Genomic DNA, 20,319 nt, shown 5'->3' with positions numbered 1-20,319 from the left:
AGCAGTCATGTTCCATTTACTTTTAGTGAATTTTATAGCTTGATTGATTAGGATAATGAATGTTTAAGTTAACACAAATTAAAACATTGATTGATTTGGATAATGAATGTTAAAGTTAACACAAATTAAAGCATTGATTGATTTGGATAATGAATGTTAAAGTTAACACAAATTAAAGCATTAATTGATCAGGATAATGAATGAACTTTTTGACATTTTGGACAGCCTGACATTTTGGACAGCCTGACATTTTGGATAGCCTGACATTTTAGACAACCTGACATTTAGGACAGCCTGACATTTAGGACAGCCAGAAATTTTAGACAGACTGACATTTTGGACAGCCAGAAATTTTAGACAGCCTGACAATTTGAACAGCCTGACATTTTGGACAGCCTGACATTTGGACAGCCTGACATTTGAGCAGCCTGGCATTTTGGACAGCCTGACATTTTGGACAGCCTGACATTTTGAACAGCCTGACATTTGGACAGCCTGACATTTAGGACAGCCTGACATTTTAGACAGCCTGACATTTTAGACAGCCTGACATTTTGGACAGCCTGACATTTTGGACAGCCTGACATTTGGACAGCCTGACATTTAGGCCAGCCTGACATTTTAGACAGCCTGACTCTTTAGACAGCCTGACATTTTGGACAGCCTGACATTTTGGACAGCCTGACATTTAGGACAGCCTGACATTTTGGACAGCCTGACATTTGGACAGCCTGACATTTGAGCAGCCTGGCATTTTGGACAGCCTGACATTTTGGACAGCCTGACATTTTGAACAGCCTGACATTTGGACAGCCTGACATTTAGGACAGCCTGACATTTTAGACAGCCTGACATTTTAGACAGCCTGACATTTTGGACAGCCTGACATTTTGGACAGCCTGACATTTGGACAGCCTGACATTTAGGACAGCCTGACATTTTAGACAGCCTGACTCTTTAGACAGCCTGACATTTTGGACAGCCTGACATTTTGGACAGCCTGACATTTGGACAGCCTGACATTTGAGCAGCCTGGCATTTTGGACAGCCTGACATTTTGGACAGCCTGACATTTTGGACAGCCTGACATTTTGGACAGCCTGACATTTTGGACAGCCTGACATTTTGGACAGCCTGACATTTTGGACAGCCTGATAATTAGGACAGCCTGACATTTTAGATAGCCTGATATTTGGGACAGCCTGACATTTTGGACAGCTTGACATTTTGGACAGCCTGACATTTTGGACAGCCTGACATTTTGGACAGCCTGATATTTTGGACAGCCTGACATTTTGGACAGCCCGACTTTGTTAACAACTTGACATTAAGACAACCTGACTGTGTGAACAGCTTGATATTTAAGTCAACCTGACATTGAGAACTGCCTGATATTTTGGACAGCGAGTCTGAATTTGCGTTGCTTGACCTTTTACAGCTTGCTTGAGCACAACTTGCCTTAGAGTGGCATGGCCGACAAGCTGACTTTGTGGGCGACCTATGTATTCTGTCAATAGAATGTACGACTTGTTCCCCGTGCACTAGGGCCGTATGTCAAGGATATGTTCACCACTGGCTGTAACCATATGTTCACCCCTGACTGTAGCCCTATGTTCACCACTGACTGTAGCCCTATGTTCAAGTGTTGTTCTCTATTCTCCGCCCGTCGCTTCTGATAGTCCAGTCTCATCGTTGGCACCAGGTAGCACGTCATTGGTTGCTGCAGGTTGAGCTCTTGGCTCCGGAAGTGAACTCTCAACCCGTGAGCGGGTACGGGGTAAAATAATATCCCTGTTGGAAATATACATATATATATATATATATATATATATATATATATATATATATATATATATATATATATATATATATATATATATATATATATATATATGTATATGTATATATATATATATATATATATATATATATATATATATATATATATATATATATATATATATATATATATATATATATGGTACAGACATTTTTGTCTACAAAAAAAAAAAAAAAAAGAAAAAGAAGCCATGTTCTATTAGTAGAATGCTCATATAATGCCTCTTTCAATACATATCTGTGATAATTCTGCGATGTTCTAAGACAAAAAGATAATATTAAACACTCTAACACAACATAGTTTGCTAAATGAATATTTACCAAATTATGTGTTTTTCTTTCGCTGCAATATACAAAAATATCATTTCAAACCAAACAGTCTAAAAAGCTTTTGCTACGTGAGTTTTTAATTATTTGTTATTATATAACAAAAACGTATTTAAACAAGCCAAGAAGTACGCCACCTATCTCTACACCAAGTAAACAAACGTGACAAACATACCCCGGGTGGTTTGGGTCATACTGTGGGTGAAGTCTTCTTCTACATCTTTGTCTCTCGTTGATGGGCGTCAGCTCTTCATCGTTGGTAACATGGTCGTCATTTTCTTCACCCATATCCTGGCCCACCTCTCTTTTAAATGGACATTACAATTTGTATTATTAATTATAAAATATTTTACATTTACACGAACTATGCATTACTGCCAAGCAAAATGAAACGCTTTTTTTTTAAAAAACATAATTGAAATTAAATTAAATTAACTTCTTCAGAAACTAGTCTCAGATGCTACTAAAATACTCTCACAATCTCAGTTATGTAGGGTAAAAATATTATCATTATGCCATTAGAAAAGTTCTCTGTTCGGGAGAAAGGGGGGGGGGAAGGTAGTCTAAGACCACACTGCAGTTGGTCCATGAAATTATCCTTGTTGTATGACCCCCATCAATTGTTATACTTTGTAAAGAAGAGAAAACTAATTAACGACTTGACTTCTCTAATTGGCTCACATCTGAGCTAGCCTGGTGTCTGCAGGAAATCTGATACGATCGTCTGGACCAACGGTAATGTCGTCTGCAGGGTATACAGGTGAATTTTCTTGACTCAACTGGTACTTGACCCAAGGCCTCGCTTCAGATCTAGGGTATACAACACGATGCATTGTGGTACATTGGTTTACATGTCTCCTTATACTGTAGTACATTAGCGTAATGCATTGTGGTGCATTCCTATATTGGTTTACATGTTTCTTTATACTGTGGTACATTCATATATTAGTTTAGATGTTTCTTTATTCTGTGGTACATTAGAGTTATGCATTGTGGTACATTCATATATTGGTTTACATTTTCGTTATGCTGTGTTCACGTATTAAAATATATAGATCTATAAGCTCCAACTTATCTTATATTATCTACGTGTAAATGAATGCAACAGAAAATATAAAGCTCTAAATTTATAACTACAGCAAAATGTCTGCCATTCACCTGCAATCAAATCAGCAGATAAAAAACTACGATACCCAGTTATCTAGCTGGCATTGAGTAAAGTGATACAAAATATATTAATGAATTCATCACGATACAGTGTGATAACACACGATAACAAAAATATATCTACATTACACACACCAGATACACCTAATACAGCTGTAAACAAACTCACCCTACGTACCTGTATCTACAATCAGGCGAGTGATTCCAAAGATGTGGTTGATCCGAATCCTCAATATCTCGCCTTGATAAGCACGTTCGACAGCTTAACACAGTAAAGGTGTGTAACAACCAAATTGTCAGGTAAACTTTGTGTTATAAATATAATTTGGGAGTGTAGAAAGTGGTTAACAAAGCGTTAAGTGAATAAGGTGTGGGACAACAAGGTATTAATACGTTTGTGTAGTAGATAAGGTGCGAAGTTAACATAATGTGTAATAAATGTGATGTGTTTAAGTAGTTAACAGTGCTACACAAACAAGGTGTGTGGTTAACAAGGTATTACTTGAAGTTTTTGTATTACTATGTAAGAGTCAACAATAAATGAGTAATCAAGATCTGCGATGGTTTCATAGTAAATTTCAATTTATAATATATGTGCCCCCCCCCCCCACACTAAACTTATTACTAATAATCCGTTGAGAAAATATAAAGCTCTATATTTATAACTACAGCAAAATGTCCTGCCTTTCATCTGCAATCAAATCAGTAGATAAAAATCTACGTTACCCAGTTATCTAGCTGGTTTTGAGTAAGTGCTACAAAATATATCAACGAGTTCATCACGATACAGTGTGATAGCACACGATAACAAAAATATATCTATTTTTCACAAAGACTGTAACCATAAATCCACCCCTAAGATGAAGAATACCATAACTCATTTATGCTAATCCATTTATACTTACATGAAGATACGGTGATTCAAAAAACTTCGAAACATTTTGTTTTCATAAGTTCGATGCTATGTTTTAAATAAACCAAAATGTAAACACGGAATAAAAAAAAACTGCTCTGAAAATAAATCTTTCTCACCTGATGCAAACAAGGCTGTTTCTTGTCCTATCAAATCTGAATCCTGACCTCGCAAATTGAAAGGCAGACACGCCCCACAGTGAGAACTCCGGGGCACTGTAGGTGGCCAGACGGTGAGAATAACCATCTTCGTCGTACATAACAGGACAGATGACCACTGGCCACACGGGCCATGTGAGACGTGGCCACCACAAGACGTTTCTTTCACCCCATGTTTTCCGTTGCTTCTTGTCTAAGCTGTAACTCTGATCGTTGTTGTAGAACCACCACCGGAGTAGGAAATGTAAGTAGTACTCCCGGTTCACATTAGGTTGAGGTGTTAGTTTATTAGCCTTGGAGAAACGTGCTGGGTCGTTTAAAACCAAGAAGATGGACACCACGACTAAAAGGCGAATGAACAATTTACCAGTAGTGGGCGTTAGGATAACCATAATATTTTTCTATTTGATAGGCTTTTAATATCTAAGAAGAGTGATACACACGTACACATATGTACATAAATACATATAATTTACACATATATATTGGCCTAGACATTTATATAATAATTCACTGCCTTGTGTTTATGTTACCGTTGTCACATTTATATAAGAAGTTAAAAATATCACAACACTAGGCATTAACACACTTATGTCCTTTAACTTTTATCTTAGCTGGTTCACTACCAAACTTTACTAAAAAATTGATAAATTATTCGAGATGAAAAGTTCGGCTTTTGTTTTCTTTCCTGTTTTTAAAAACATTTTTTTTACAATTTTGAAAATGTTTTCGATTTGTATGTGACGATTTGACAATATCATTGTATTCATTTTCCGAATTCACAGTGTTTCAGCTTTTGTATTTATCCGTCACTAGCTTCACAGCGTCGTGTTTCTTGTTTATTGTTTTTTAAAAGTCCGATTACATGCAAAAAGTATTTTGATTCATTATGTTCTAACGAGCTTTCAGAAAAGAGAGTCTTTATAAATAAGGTAACCAGTCTGTTTTCGCTTTTATAAACTATTGAGGCCCATCGTTACCATGTGATTGCAATGATGCAACTGGAAATACCACACATAAAAACGGAAATTCCTTTTCAATTATCGGAATTTTCCACATACAGATACAAAAATAGTAACGCTTCCACCGCAAGCCGACCGCTTTTAGTGTTTTGTTGGGTTTTTTGGGTGAGTGAAACTAAACTCGCTGCTTTTTTTTTTCACTACAGCTGTTGTTTCACGTGAAAGTAGATTTACTTACAAAATTATTAATTAAAGACATTAAACATTAAAAAATAGCAGAATAGTTTTGATGCCTAGATCTTGTAACATTGTCGGAGCTAAATAAAAAAAAGCCACGCACAAAAACATTTTTACTTGCCCACCTATATATATATATATATATATATATATATATATATATATATATATATATATATATATATATATATATATATATATATATATATATATATATATATGTATATATGTATATATATATATATATGTATATGTATATGCGTGTGTGTCAAGTCTCATTATATTTTAAATTAAACCATTTCATAATTTATGATTAAACCTGTTTCATTCCAATGTATATCCATCTGGAAAAACAAACAACACATAAATAAGTTTTAACTGAAATCTTGTCTGAAATAATCGAGCGTTAAAAAATTTCTATAGCTCATTTAAGTTGGGCATATACGTCCGTCGAAAATTGCGTAAAAGAAATTTCATAACTGACAAGTCGGTCAAGAGAATATAAAACACGTTTTCCAGTCTACGTTTTATTCTTATGTTTTTTTGCGTTTATATAATTAATTTTGAATAAATTCCTTTTTATTGCTGTCATTATTTAATATACCTTATTTTAATAATAATTAAGAGAAGAAATTTCTTTGTCATTTGCTTAGCACAAACAAACTAAATGAGCTTTATGGGCAACCCTTATTAGACTATATAAAAAAGGGTAATAAGTCATGGAAGTGATTTGAAGAATTGCCTATCTTTCACACTACCGATCATGCAAGTTTTTTTCCTACACGCAACAATGTGTGTTGGTTACTGTAGAAAAATCAATTCTGCAGTAGAACTCTTTGTATTTTTACCTAACCACTATTCTATCAAAGTGATTCTGTCCTACCCCTTCCCCCATCCCTCGCTTTTCGAGGTCTGACGGTATAGTAGTTCCGCCCCTGCTATGTAACAAATAATGTAAACCGACTTATTAATTATTAGTTGAACAGTCACAATCGCCTTAAATTTTAACCCCAACTGAACGGGAATTCCCAACCTCTGCGGATCATCAATTTTCACTTGAAAGCACAAAAGAATGTCAACTCTTACGTTTACATTCTTTAGAATGTTTGGAAATACCTTTTACTTTTTTACAACAACGTTTTTGTACTACATATGTTTTATGGTGTAGTCTTGTCTTAAGTGCAGATGTTGGTTAGAAATATTGGCTCTTCTTAGCAGTGTTCAGTGTTTCTTCCAGACTTTTTGTCTCCGGGGGGGGGGGGGGGGGGGCGGACACTAGTAAAAGTGTATGTTTACTATATAAATTCTATCTCGTTCGGGGGGGGGGGGGCGGAGACCTGACTCACATTTGGAAAAGTAAAGCCGGCTAGGCATTAAACTGATCAGATATTCCCAAGATACATCTAGACAACGAAGCTGTGAAATTTTAATATAGAGTCGATAATATTTCTGCTGAGTCAATCAGAGTTTCTTCCAGGCATCACTTCAAGGGAACATCTATATTTTTTTATTCTATACTTTTACCAGTGTCCGCCCCCCCTCCTCGAAAAAAGTACTCCCCCCTCCCCCCCCTCTCCGAAAGCTCCAAGTGCCCCCCCCCCCATGGAGAAATAAGTCTTAAAGAAACACTGGTGTCAATCTTCTTTTTGTTGTTCCTTGGTCATGTCAAACATTAAGTAGTTTAAAATGTTTACCTAGTATTTGAAATATGCTTATGTTGAGAATTCATATATTGCACGTAAAATTATTATCATTTTGAAAATTTATTAAGCGATACATTTGTTACAAAAATTATTGTATTGCAGCCTCATCTTTAATATAAAGTGTAGGATATTAATTAAAGGAAATTTCCGTTGCGATTGCGTGGAGGACGTCCTGTTTTCATGTGATGATACACCCAATCTTCAGACCTATCGTTAACACCTAGACCTAGATCTACATTGAAAAGGAAATTTAAAAACTGTGGAGTGCTGCGTACGTGTTAATGTTATAACGCGATCCAGGATTTTGTAAACCCTCAAAATTGTGTACTGTCAAACCAATTTCATTCATGTGGGGATATCAGAACATTTACAATGGAACCAATCGAAATTAAATGATGATGTCTCTAAGTGTAAATATTGAAATATAAGCAAAAAATTTAATTAATATACAAGTAAATGTTATACTTTACTTTTAAATTCCAAACCTTTATTTAGTTTGTGTTTATTAAATTAAAACATTACTTTGTACACAAGTAAATAAAATGCACACGGAATATATTATAAGGCTAATTTCACTACGAAAGTTGTAAACCTTGTCAGTAACAGAAAAAAAAAAAATCATAATTAATCTAATATCTACACATTCAACTATTTGCCTAGGACGGTGGTTTTTTTTTTTTTGACACTTATTAAAACAGAATCATGTAATTTTTAATTAAATTATGAAATAAATTAAAGAAATGAATCAACAGACAGCAAACACTTAGCTTGTATTGTATGTTTTGACCCTATGGGATTATCTATAAATGATGTGACGTTTTTTTACCCTAACCCAAAGAAAGTCTACCGCACCCCCCCCCCCCAACGAAATGGAATTTATATAGAAAATATATACTTTTGACAGTGTCCGCCCCACGGGAAATTGTTGTCCGCCCCCCTCCCCCCCCTCCCCGAAAAGTTCAAGTGCACCCCTGGAGAAAAAAGTCTGGAAGAAACATTGGGAACGGGTAGATGGAATTCGACAGATCGATACAAAAATCGAAATTTAAAAAAAAAAAAAAGCAACTTCGGTGTGAGATGACGTTTAAATATAAATGTGTGGTTTAAGTTTGCGCCACCAGCAATCCTGGATACAAAGTTCAAAAGTTTCGGTCTCTAACTGAAGCCGGCGCTACATTTCTTTGATCTTAGTGGTTAGGGAGCAGGTCCATACTATCGCCCAGACGCCCCAGTGTATGTTGATCCCCCATCGCAAAGTTGAAGTAGAACACCCATGTGTCAGCTGCATGGCACGGCGCCTTGTGTGCCAATCGTTAGCTTACACTACTGAATGGGCGCCAGGTTAATACGGCAGTATTAGAATATAATAGCCCACTGTGTAGGGCGTTCTTGCGATAGGATCAATGGTGCTTTATATATATATATATATATATATATATATATATATATATATATATATATAGTGATAGTATATTATACTAATGAAAGGATAGCAAGGATAAGATATTTTGACTACAACGATAGAGCAATATATAGCCTACATTTATTAATAAGTGTGACGTTGTGAAACTCTCCTACCACCTCGTAGTGAAAAACTCACTACAACCTTCATTTCCCCTTCCCCAAACTCTTTAGATAATCTTATGTATAGACGTACGTGGTCGTTTGTCAATAGTGTAAGGTGAGATTTGGGTTTGGTAAAATTACTTCCTTATTCCTCAGCTACACCCTCATTAGAAACTTAGGCTATGCCTGGAGAAGAATTCCATGAATGTGAGTTTCGATAAGGTAGGTCTAATAAGAAAATCTATAAATGGTTTTTTTAACAAACGTCAAAATACAGTGTCCGCTAAAACGCTATTTATGTTCTGTTAATTGTTTATATCTTTATTATTTAATAGTAACTGTTTGCTAATAACGTATCTATTTTGATTGTTGTCACAAAAGTTCTAGACTCACCCCCCCCCCCTCCTCAAGAGGCGTAGCGATTCAATCCCGCGCCTGGGACGAGCTATCAAATTTGCGCCACAGGGGCGAGAAAAGCGCTTCCCCCCACCCCTCCCATTTACTAGACTCGATCCCTTGACAGTTGTTATAATGATGTCACAAAATTTTATTTGCCGTTTGACGTCCCTATATGGTTTGGCGCCCGTGACCCCCTCCACCGAACCGAGTATAGCTTTTATTGATATATATATATATATATATATATATATATATATATATATATATATATATATATATATATATATATATATATATATATATATATATATATATGTATGTATAATTTTACCCCAGGAACAACTAGTCCAACCCCCCCCCCCCCCACGAAAGAAACATTGGTTTTTTCCTTTCGAACCCTTGAGAAGCAAAGGGCTGCAGCTCCATCTCTCCACTGTTTTAGGCAGTTCTCTTTATTTGAGACCGCATACACCCAGCAGCTCTTGTTCCAGCATTGCTGTGGTCGATATACTTTCCTTTTTCCCCTGGGGATTCCAGTCTAACACTTGCCTAGCCATGTTGTCTTTCCTTCTCAGCCTTATCTCTCTTGGCATTTTTTTCTATTTCTAGCTGTTGGCGTTTCTGGATAATCCGGTTTGCGGTAAAGCCTACTTGGTATGTTATCGGACAGGACAGTCTTATATTATAGGCTATAAGGCAACACATTTAGTATGTTAACTCAAACAGAACAAAGTACAAGTATGTCAAACGATAAGATAGATCGGAAATTTCCAATTACGTGTCAAAGCCAAAAAAACATAATTTTGAAAGTGACCTAAAGTTAAAAAAAGAAATTTAACGACAAAATTTCTGATTTTTTTTATGTTTACATGGACACCAGCTGTTTGCCTAGCTGCTAATTTGGTCTAATTGTGGTAATGGTGAGATGTGGTGTTGTAAGTCAAGGCTAACGCTGACTAGGATATCTTAATCTATAACGTGGATAAAAAGATGAGGAAATGCATTAAAATACATTTTGTCTTTCTGAGAAATTACAATTGGGCATACATGCTGATTTTGTTAGAACAATGGTCAATGTTTATTTCTCGGAAGAGCTTAATATTACGTCTATCTATAATGTTTAATGTCATTATTTTGAATATTATATATTACACTATAGTCTAGGGAATGAGACTAGTTTTTTATCATTTTGTTGAATAAGTATGTCAATCAGAAGGCCTATTATAAATAATAATTTATAGAACACCACCTAATTAGTTGATGGTTTAAATTTTAATTTGGGCCAAGACAGTGGCTTCCAAAAGATTATAACATTTACTCCTTTAGCTTTCACTCTGCATCTTCTAAAATCTTGTATTGCATGAGAAAAACAAAGAGGCAAATGTTTATGGAACATCTATCTTTAGGACTAAAAAATCTTTGAAAGATCCTAAAGTAAATTTTGTAGGCAAAATTATGCACTCTTATTATCAATAACAATTTTTTAAAGACTACACTAGTTGTAAGGATGGTTCAAAATTATATAAATGTGAAAGCATTTTACCTTTAGTTTAACCTTATATTTTTGAAGTTCTCAAAAATAATTTAAATTTTTATGCAGACCTACAAAGAATTGTTTCTACAATCCAAAAAAAGCACATATCATTTTCATATACGTTGTATATATGTATATATATATATATATATATATATATATATATATATATATATATATGTCAAATGTAAACAGTAGCAGCTTTGTTTAGCCAGAAACAATGACAATATATATTACAAAATATACTTCTTTACTTATATAAACTAAAGCTTTAATTCACTAAAAGAGTACACATTAAGATTAGTGTAGCAGTATTTCTAAATATGTATACAGTTAGAAAATATTTAAGTTATAGACAGAAATATTATGAGGGATGAGGGTTTTGCATATGGAGATGTAGTAGTTGATGGGTATTATATGTAATATAATAAGTTACGGATTTAGCACACAAAAATAACTGATACATTACTTACATCCTTTTTTAAAATTATCATTATAATAATCATGTTTTCAATATATTTAACGTTTAATTTATGTTGATATAAATTTTAGTACACCTAACCAAAAATTTTAGCTAAATTAAATTTTATCAAGCTTATCAAATTTTATTATTTCAGGAATGTTTTCTGATTCTTGTAACATGATTCTACTGCCCAACATTACCAGTTATTGCCAACTGTGGCTAATGACCTGTCAATGTTTGACCACACACTTGAACTCAATGATTGAACCAAATAACCAGCAAATAAACAAGCTTTTCCATGGAAATATAAATCTAAATCATGGTGGCCTAACCTTGGACATGAGATACAATAAAAAGATTTGCTGTTTCAAGAAATCAGTGGATAAAGCAAGTTTAACTCAGTTCAGCTTGCAGTATAAATGGAGATGTGTCTTTGTTCAGAGAAAAAGTGCAGTGTTTGTGTCTGATGTGGGCACAGTTAAGCATAGGCCTATATATTCACCACAATTAAATACACTGGAAGAAAATAATAATTTGTGCAATGCTACTGAGGCAGGAAATAAAAACAAAATAAAATGCAAAATCATTTTCAAGGAGGAAGAGAATACACACACAAAATTTCTTCATTTAATTTTAAAACATGATGACATTTCAAGCTCTTTGTATTGGTATTTATGTGATTATCCTATATTTATACATACAGTTATAGCTTTAATTGCCATTTTTTATGTTGCTACATTGTTTTACATCTTCAAAAAAGTTAATTACAAAAATGTTACTCTGTATCTAAACATAGACCCAGACACAGACAAGCTTTTATTTTTGGTGAGATTTATTTCAATGAAAAATGTTATAGGCCTACATAGAAAAATGACATCTGTGACATTATCCGTCTCAAATCTAAAGCCAAAATTAATTGTACACCTGGATCCTTATGTGTATGAAAAGACAGTTTTCACTAACACTTTTAAGATTGTTCATCTGGCAAAAGAAAAAGTACAGTCTTTATTTGAGAAAATCAGTTCGCCAATGTTCGGCTTCAAAAACCGTTTAGACGAGTACGCCTGTTACCCAGTCTTTGAAATGTCGAGAGTTGCCTCGTTTAGGAATGTTGATTTTTCTACACTTCCCAACATAGTTTATGCTACCCAGCTGGCAGCATCAGGGTTTTATTACTCTGGGGAAGATTTGATGGTCATCTGTGTGTCATGTAGCAGTAGAGTTGAGCTGAGCCACTTCATATCTTCACCTGCCGGAAGACGCTACCATGAAGAAAATTGTAGCTTTGTTGAGGACGAAAGGGGAAATTGTAGCTTTGTTGAAAATAAAAGGGAAAATCAAAGCTTTGTGGAAAATAAAAAAGAATATGTGTGGATTTCTTCTGCTCCAACCAAGCAAAGTGGAGATGTGTTAGAACCTGAGCAAGGGACATCACTGTTGTCGGCTGGTCTGTCAGAAACGCAAACAAATGTCTTTGGTCTGGAGAATCAGCTTGCCTGTACAAATAGTGAATTTCTCAAGGTTATCAATTCAGAACTTCAAGAGGAAGATATTTTTGATGTTAGCAGTTTAACATCAATATCAGAGGAAGCTGGTAGGATTTATCTTTTAAGTCTATTGCAGTTTTTTAATATTTAATTTGTTATTTAATTAATACAATTAGGTACATCTCAGGAATTTCTACACAGACATCTACTAGCACTTATATTGCTAAATTATTATAAAATGATTAACCACCTACAGATTAGTAGTCTCTTTAAACTTTAAACATTTTGAAATTGTAAAATATTGAATTTAAACCTGTAACCTTATTATATCAATGCTAGATATTAAGTTTAAACTTTATTTATTGGATGTAAAATATTGAGTTTCATCTTTGAATTTTAATGTTTCAATATAAAACCTTGAATTTAAACTTGTAACTTTAATATATCAATATTAGAAATAAAGTTTAAGATCTGCACTTTATTTTGTAATGAAAAATATTTACTGTGGCAGATGTTGAAACCCCTTTACCAAAGATCAGAAGGTTCATGTCCAGCAATTCATTGACATCTTCTGCCAGTTTTTCATCTGGCTACTCTTCAGCTTCCTCTGAATCTTCATCTGAATTTGAGATGCCCAGAAAGTTTTGTAAGAGACAGTAAATTATGAAGAAGTTATATATTAAAACTTGAAGATTTTATTTTATTTTAGTATCCATTGTAGATCTTAATAATTTTGCAAAATTGGAAACATGTATTTACTGTTGTTAAAATATCCCTCTTCTTTTTTTGGTTTTTATAACTTTTTTACATTACAAGCTTTTTAATGACACTTGTAAAAATTATTTTGTTTAAGATCAACTAGCAAACTTTGAGGCTGAGTATGAGATATCAGTTGGAAAATTTAGCCGTCTAACCCAAAGGCTGTTGTCAACTTGTAAAAAAAATCCTGACCACTTAAACTTCATCCCATCAAATGATTTTCAACTTGATCACCTCCCTCGTAAATGTCAACACAGTGACGTTTTAATCTTAATTAAGCTTTACGCATGTCTGACAGCAAAAATAACAGTCTCCAAAACAAGTTCCAAACGACTTTCTAATGACTCTGTTTTAAAAGAATCCAGAACTACAAGATACGGGACTGGATGTGCATTAGACAAGCCAAATGAAAGTAACGATGAGCCACAGGCTACATTACAAAGCAGATTTAAGTCTTTTGCAAAGAGATCCTATAGGAAAACTTGGTCAGTCTTTGTAGAAACAACCACCCAGCTTGTGTTTGACAATGAAGAAGCAAAAAGCTGTACAGTGGAGCTTTGTTTGGATCTGGCCAACAGAAGCAAGACAAAATGTTTAAAAGGTGAACAAGTGCTACACAGCAACATGCCAGGAGAGCTCAGGTCTACCCTGGTCTGTACTACAAAGGATGTTCAATTCATCAAACAGCTTCAGCAAACTCAACAAGATTTGGCAGATATACTTGCAACTATTACAGACACAATCATGAAATGTATGGAAAAATATATCTGGATAATTTCCTACCCACATGGTAGTGATAGATGCATCTCAAGTGGGGAGTTTAACCATGTTAACTACAAGCTTCAAGTTGAAGAAGGAGACAGTAGCCTTTTATCTGTGGAAAAAGTCCATGGGCATGAAGACATTGGTAACTACTTAGTTTTGATAAATAACTTAGTTAAAAAATTATTTAGAACCATTTATGCAATGGCAGTTCAAGCATTTGGTGCAAGCTTGGTGTAAACCATTTAAGCCTTGTAACTTATATCCCAAAACTTTTGGCTATGTTTGCAAATGTTTCAGTAATAGGAATACATTTTAAGAATACTTTGTCCTATCATGTAAATTTTTTTTGTTTTATTTGTTTTATAATAAAAAGATATTTATGTTCAACTTATTGCTACAGTAATTTGAGAATATACATCTCTCTCTCTCTCTCTCTCTCTCTCTAGCATGTCATATTATAGAACTTAACATGACTAAAATCTTTATTACCTGAAAGAGTTTTTATATTGACAACTAACTGCTGTCATGCTCAATTCTCCTATTATGTATCACTTCCCTTCTATATAATGAATAAAAACAGGTTTTGTTCTTTACCATTAACTGCAGCAAGTCTTAAAGAAGCTCTAACATACAAGGTCCCCACCTGTCCAGGATCCACTGGTGCTCCAATCATCACAGCAACTAGGTCACCTATTGGGGCCAGCAATCAGATGCTAAAAATAGATGTCTGGATGCATTATGGGATTGAAAATAGGGAAAACTGTGGAGTTTCTGTAATGAGAAGTAACATACGTTTCATTTTTTTAATAGCAAATTTATTTTTTCCTATTATACAGATCTATTTCAATATTTTAGATATAATCAGTTGCTAATTTTAAATTTTTTTTTTATCAATTTAATATTATTAATTTTTTTTCTTTCAGCTTATTTAAACAAAGATTCAATGCACCTGCCCAACCTTTTATCAGCACCAGAGGTATCTCAAGTTCTAGCCCTAGATCACTCACCTCATGTGATGGTCCCACAAATACCTGAGGTACAAGCTTCAGCATGTGAGCCCCACTCACCTCATGTGATGGTCCCACACATACCTGAGGTACAAGCTTCAGCACGTGAGCCCCACACACCTCATGTGATGGTCCCACACATACCTGAGGTACAAGCATCAGCACATGAGCCCCACTCACCTCATGTGATGGTCCCACACCTCCCGACCCAACCAACACTTGGCCATCGCACACACCCAGTGTACAGTGACCACAAGAAAAGACTGGACAGTTTTGTTGCTTGGCCAGCTAACAGCACTCACACACCACAGGAGTTAGCTGATGCTGGGTTTTATTGTACTGGTATGAAACAATATCATTCAATTAGCCTTTTGAATGATTTAAATTTTAGGATTATTGAGCTTTTGAAAATACAATGCAAAACTTTACACATTTTTAAAAATATATAGTTAATTTTTTAAAGTGTTAGACAAATTTGATTAAAGTAGAGTATACATTTGATTATAGTGCATGTTACAGTATATTTTTTATGCTAAAATCTTTTAACAATGTAGGCTATTTATTTTTCTTAAAATATATCAAATACTTTTTTAAAATTGATTGAAAAAAATTGATATTAAATGAAAACAATTACTGTCAGCTAATGTAAGTGAAGTTGCTTTCTGCGAATTGTTTTAAATTGATATTTCTTAATACAAAGCCAAATATTTTCTTAATACACAGCCAAAGTATGTTTTTGGAAATTTTACACCTCATAAACAAATGCAAACTTGTAAACCACCTAACCAATTAAGAAATGTAGATTTGATACCTTTTTTGGTTGTAGATTAATTCAACATTTTTTGAGGAAATTTGCTGCTTTATAAAACAAGTAATATAGAAGGAATAATTTAATTTCAGTTTATGTTGAAAGGTAAGGTTAACTTTTTTTTAAAAAAACCTGGCAATTAATGAATTGTTCTAATTTATCAGGTCATTCTCATTGTGTTCAATGCTTTTACTGTGGACTGGTAGTAAAATCATGGAGCGCTGGAGATGACATTTTATTTCAACATCAGAATAAGAGCCCTGGATGTTGCTACTTGCAAGCTCAGTTGTGTGCTGGGTTGACCCCACTAGCCAGACAAGATGAAACCTATGCTGTAGCCAGACAGATATGTATGCATGTCACAGATATAAACAAATAGATAAATAAATAAATAAATAAATAAATAAATAAATAAATAAATAAATAAATATATATATATATATATATATATGTAGGCCTATATATACATATATGTATATATACATATATATGTATATATACATATATATGTATATATACATATATATGTATATATACATATATATGTATATATACATATATATGTATATATATATATATATATATATATATATATATATATATATATATATATATATATATATATATATATATATATATATATATATATATGTATATATAAATATATAGTATATTTATATATATGAATAAGGCTTAAGCTGATTAAATATGTAAGACCATAATGTATGAAAATTTAAATAATCTTTACCCCACAGCCTCTTTGAGTCATGCTATTAATCAGCCACAAGAGGTTACCATAGCAACAGCACTGATTCATACTACCATTAGTCAAAACTATACCTCTGGTACACATTAAATGGGTTAAAGGCAGCACACTGTTTAATTATTTTATTAGCTGTTTAATGCCTCCACTTTATAATTTAAAAGAATATTCTATTTTTTTAAAATTTTAAATTGTTATTGATTTTATTCCCCATCAATTTCTTCTTGTATTTGATAGAATCACTGATACATCAGGGAGAAAACAATGACTGTCATGCCGGTGTAGACAATCAAAACTTCTCAAGTACACAGAATTCACCACAGCCTTCTGGGAAAACATCACAGGACTTCTCAACCAATCAGGTGATTTCCTCACCACACCCTAGTTCTAGTGACAACAACCTGCAGCAACCAACAGTACTTGGTGAGTAATGGTTTTAGTTAGGAAATCACTTGTTTTCGACAAAAACGATTCATTATTTTTTTATTATAGGTAAGTTTTTTACAAAAAGACCCTAAAATGTGTGTCTTAATGTTATAACAAACCTGATTATAAACAGTATTGATCATGCAGTGGATAGAACATGGCATTTTCCACATGGTTAAATGCTTTAAAAAGTTTTTAAATTGTTCTGGCACATTGTTCCAACAGTAGTTGATCAGTTGCAGTTATAGTCTACCAAAACTTATATCAAGATGCTACTATTTACTTGGATGACAGTCAACAATCAGTGAGAAAAAAAAAACATATTACAATGAACAATTTAAAGTGTGCTTCAATATTATTTTGGTCTTATAAGTAATGGATTATTTAATTGAGTTTTCTGATTTATATTAAAAAATCAGATTGTTAAAAAAATGTCATGATTAATATAAACAATAAATACATCTCCCATTCAAAAATAATTCTGCAGGCAAAAAAAGTACTGTCCCTTTGTAAACAATCTGAATCTAATTGTTTTTCTTTACCTCTTGTTTCAGTTGGAAATAAAACAACACTGCTAGGTCTACTTGAGAGAGAAAACAGAACACTGAGTCACCAAACCCAGTGTAAAGTGTGCCAGAGTTCACCTGTCAGGGATTTGTTCCTGCCCTGTGGACATTTGTATGCCTGCACAGATTGCTCTCAACATCTGGCTCACTGTCCTGCTTGTGGCACTCAGATACTTGCCACAGTCACCACTTACTTTACCTGAAACTTGTAGCAGTCTAACTCTAGGATTTAGCTATGTCCTCTTGTCTGATGTAAGGCTACAAATGGTGCACAAAGCTCCAGATGATGCCATCACAAGAGATATTATAAAATTATGTTTAGGCCTATAAAAATAGAGCAGACCAGGCTTTGTGTGATAAGAATTGTGATATATTTGTCAAGTTTAAATTTGATATAAAATTTTATTTTAATTTTAATTTGTATTATATATCTTTTATGCATTAAAATTATATTACATTTATAATTATTTTTTAATTTGTGTATGAGTGTAAAATTTTAATACAGCACATTATATATCTATATATATATCTATATATATATATATATATCTGTTGTGTTTATATATATATATATATATATATATATATATATATATATATATATATATATATATATATTTATTTATTTATTTATTTATTTATATATTTAGTACGGCCTACATGTAGGCTGGTAGACTTAATACATAAATATGTATATACTTATAGTTTATAGCCTATTAATGTATGCAGGTCTGTTTTATATTTACACTATCAAGAATTTTTTAAATAGAAATTGTAACTCAAACGTAGTATCAAACAATACATTCTAACTAATTTTTTTTAATTTAACGCGTTTGAAGCATGCAAGATTTTATTCTACCAAGTTAATTTATGCTCATACTTGATATGATGCCCTTTAAAAATGACAATGATTTTTTTATTAGGTTATAGTAGAGCTTGCCATAAAAGATGAGTTGGTCTTCAGCCACTCTACTTTTCCCATATTTAAACCAGGCACTTCATTGCAGGTGACTTAGTCATGTTCTGTGAATTCTGAGATGCATAAAAAAATGTATATTCAGTCCAGCTTAAGAAATAAAAATTGATAGTCTGCAAATTGTAAATATAAAATAAGATTCTTCACATTGATGCTGTAGTTGACACCACAGAATTTAATAGACTTAGGCCTATTCCAATCAAAGACCAACAGTGACATCAGAATAAAGAACTCTTCAGATTTACAGTAAACGTTGATTGGCATCGTTTGTTTCTAATGGAAAGGTGATTAGCTCTCATTTATTTACTTTTCTAGTTTTCTACATACTAGAAATCAAACATGTAGGCAGATTTATTCTAGGTATTAGAATACAAATTAGATATACAAATTCAAATTATAGGCCTGTGGAATAAATTATAATTTGTGACGAAATACGTCTTTTAAAGAAGGATGACTTGTAACGGCAAAAATTCTTGATGTAATGCTTTACCCTCTGTTCTCGTGCAGCACGACATGTCAGTGTTTATTGTTTTGTTTTTTGTCTAAGGGAGTGTACTACGCCAGCCGTTATCGCCTGATTTTTTAAAATGAGTTACCTCTCTTTGATTAGTAAAAATTTGGCAGTCAAGTATGTACCATTTTTGAATAGATTTTTGTTAGTGTTCTACCCAGATGGGCTATGTGTGCGATCAGTGGCGTAGCGAGGTCGGGTGTCACCCGGTGCGGCACTTCATGGTGTCACCCCCAGAGGCGTAGCGACCCTTCCCGGGGACAAATTATCGATTTGCACCCCTCTCAAACTTTCGATTTTGCACCCCCCCCCTCAAGTTTTCGATCTGCACCCCCTCCCTCAAACTTTCGATTTGCACCCCCCCCTCAAGTTTTTCTCTATATATTTTGCTATTTTTTGCCTTGGTGTCACCCCCCTAAGTGGTGTTACCCGGTGCGGTCCGCACCTCCGCCCCCCCCCCTCGCTACGCCCCTGTGTGCGATGATGGTACTTTCATATACCTACACGACGTGGTAAAGAAAAAAAGCATGCATAGACATAGGGTAATAGGACAAAATACCCCGGATAAAATATCTCAAGGACAAATGATCTCACCCTCAAAATATCTCACGGCAAAATATCTACAGTATTTTAGGATGGTCTGTCAAATTAGGTCTGTTATTGTAGGCCTACTTACATGGCTAATAACGAACTACCATTTTTCATTGAATCCTTAGTGTCTCTATTACCATAATATTTCTTGCCGAATATGGCTGCCCCTGCTCTAGCTGATAAAAAAAATGCTATAGAAATGTTCAGAAACACTGTACGTTGTTCTAGCTAGTTTTTGGTTTTTCTTTTTCAAAAATTTAAAACAGGTACAATTGTTTTAGGCGAGTGACCATGGAAGATTCAACCAACTTTATTGTCAAAACTATAACAATCAAGGAAAAGATTTCAGATAAATTAATAAATGCTTAAATTAATAAATGTAATTGTTAAGG

General features: G+C 33.7%; 2 protein-coding genes and 1 long non-coding RNA gene across 11 annotated transcripts; 1 reads left to right on the top strand and 2 right to left on the bottom strand.

Annotated features, from left to right (window-relative positions):
- Positions 1-1,281: 1,281 nt before the first annotated feature.
- On the bottom strand, positions 1,282-5,312 carry LOC131940062 (uncharacterized). The gene is made up of 5 exons (XM_059298625.1): positions 4,366-5,312; positions 3,512-3,595; positions 2,848-2,976; positions 2,342-2,470; positions 1,282-1,791 (listed from the first exon to the last, which is right to left on the bottom strand). The coding sequence occupies exons 1-5, from the start codon at positions 4,794-4,796 to the stop codon at positions 1,653-1,655; spliced, it is 912 nt and encodes a 303-aa protein (XP_059154608.1). The 5' UTR covers positions 4,797-5,312; the 3' UTR covers positions 1,282-1,652.
- A 2,184-nt stretch (positions 5,313-7,496) lies between these two features.
- LOC131940055 (uncharacterized) lies at positions 7,497-18,214 on the top strand. Of its 9 annotated transcripts, none has more exons than XM_059298608.1 (10): positions 7,497-7,758; positions 11,423-12,862; positions 13,267-13,401; positions 13,609-14,421; positions 14,886-15,062; positions 15,203-15,628; positions 16,259-16,444; positions 16,850-16,939; positions 17,095-17,280; positions 17,838-18,214. In XM_059298608.1, exons 2-10 carry the CDS (start codon positions 11,425-11,427, stop codon positions 18,050-18,052), a joined length of 3,666 nt encoding a protein of 1,221 aa, XP_059154591.1. In that variant the 5' UTR covers positions 7,497-7,758; positions 11,423-11,424; the 3' UTR covers positions 18,053-18,214. The 9 variants fall into 9 exon arrangements, with proteins under 9 accessions (XP_059154591.1, XP_059154590.1, XP_059154595.1 ...); XM_059298607.1 differs by having other exon boundaries at positions 7,508-7,716; XM_059298612.1 differs by lacking the exon at positions 7,497-7,758 and adding an exon at positions 9,871-9,925.
- On the bottom strand, positions 15,494-17,101 carry LOC131940065 (uncharacterized). The gene is made up of 3 exons (XR_009386520.1): positions 16,843-17,101; positions 16,098-16,426; positions 15,494-15,625 (listed from the first exon to the last, which is right to left on the bottom strand). It is a non-coding gene; the product is annotated as an uncharacterized LOC131940065 (long non-coding RNA).
- Positions 18,215-20,319: the final 2,105 nt, after the last annotated feature.

Source organism: Physella acuta, unplaced genomic scaffold (genome assembly GCF_028476545.2).
Source record: "Physella acuta isolate Inbredline_101_S28 unplaced genomic scaffold, ASM2847654v3 ptg000308l, whole genome shotgun sequence".
In the NCBI taxonomy this organism is placed as follows: Eukaryota; Metazoa; Mollusca; class Gastropoda; family Physidae; genus Physella; species Physella acuta.
The sequence above is the reverse complement of the archived record's forward strand: the minus strand, read 5'-3'. Positions and strand labels throughout refer to the sequence as shown.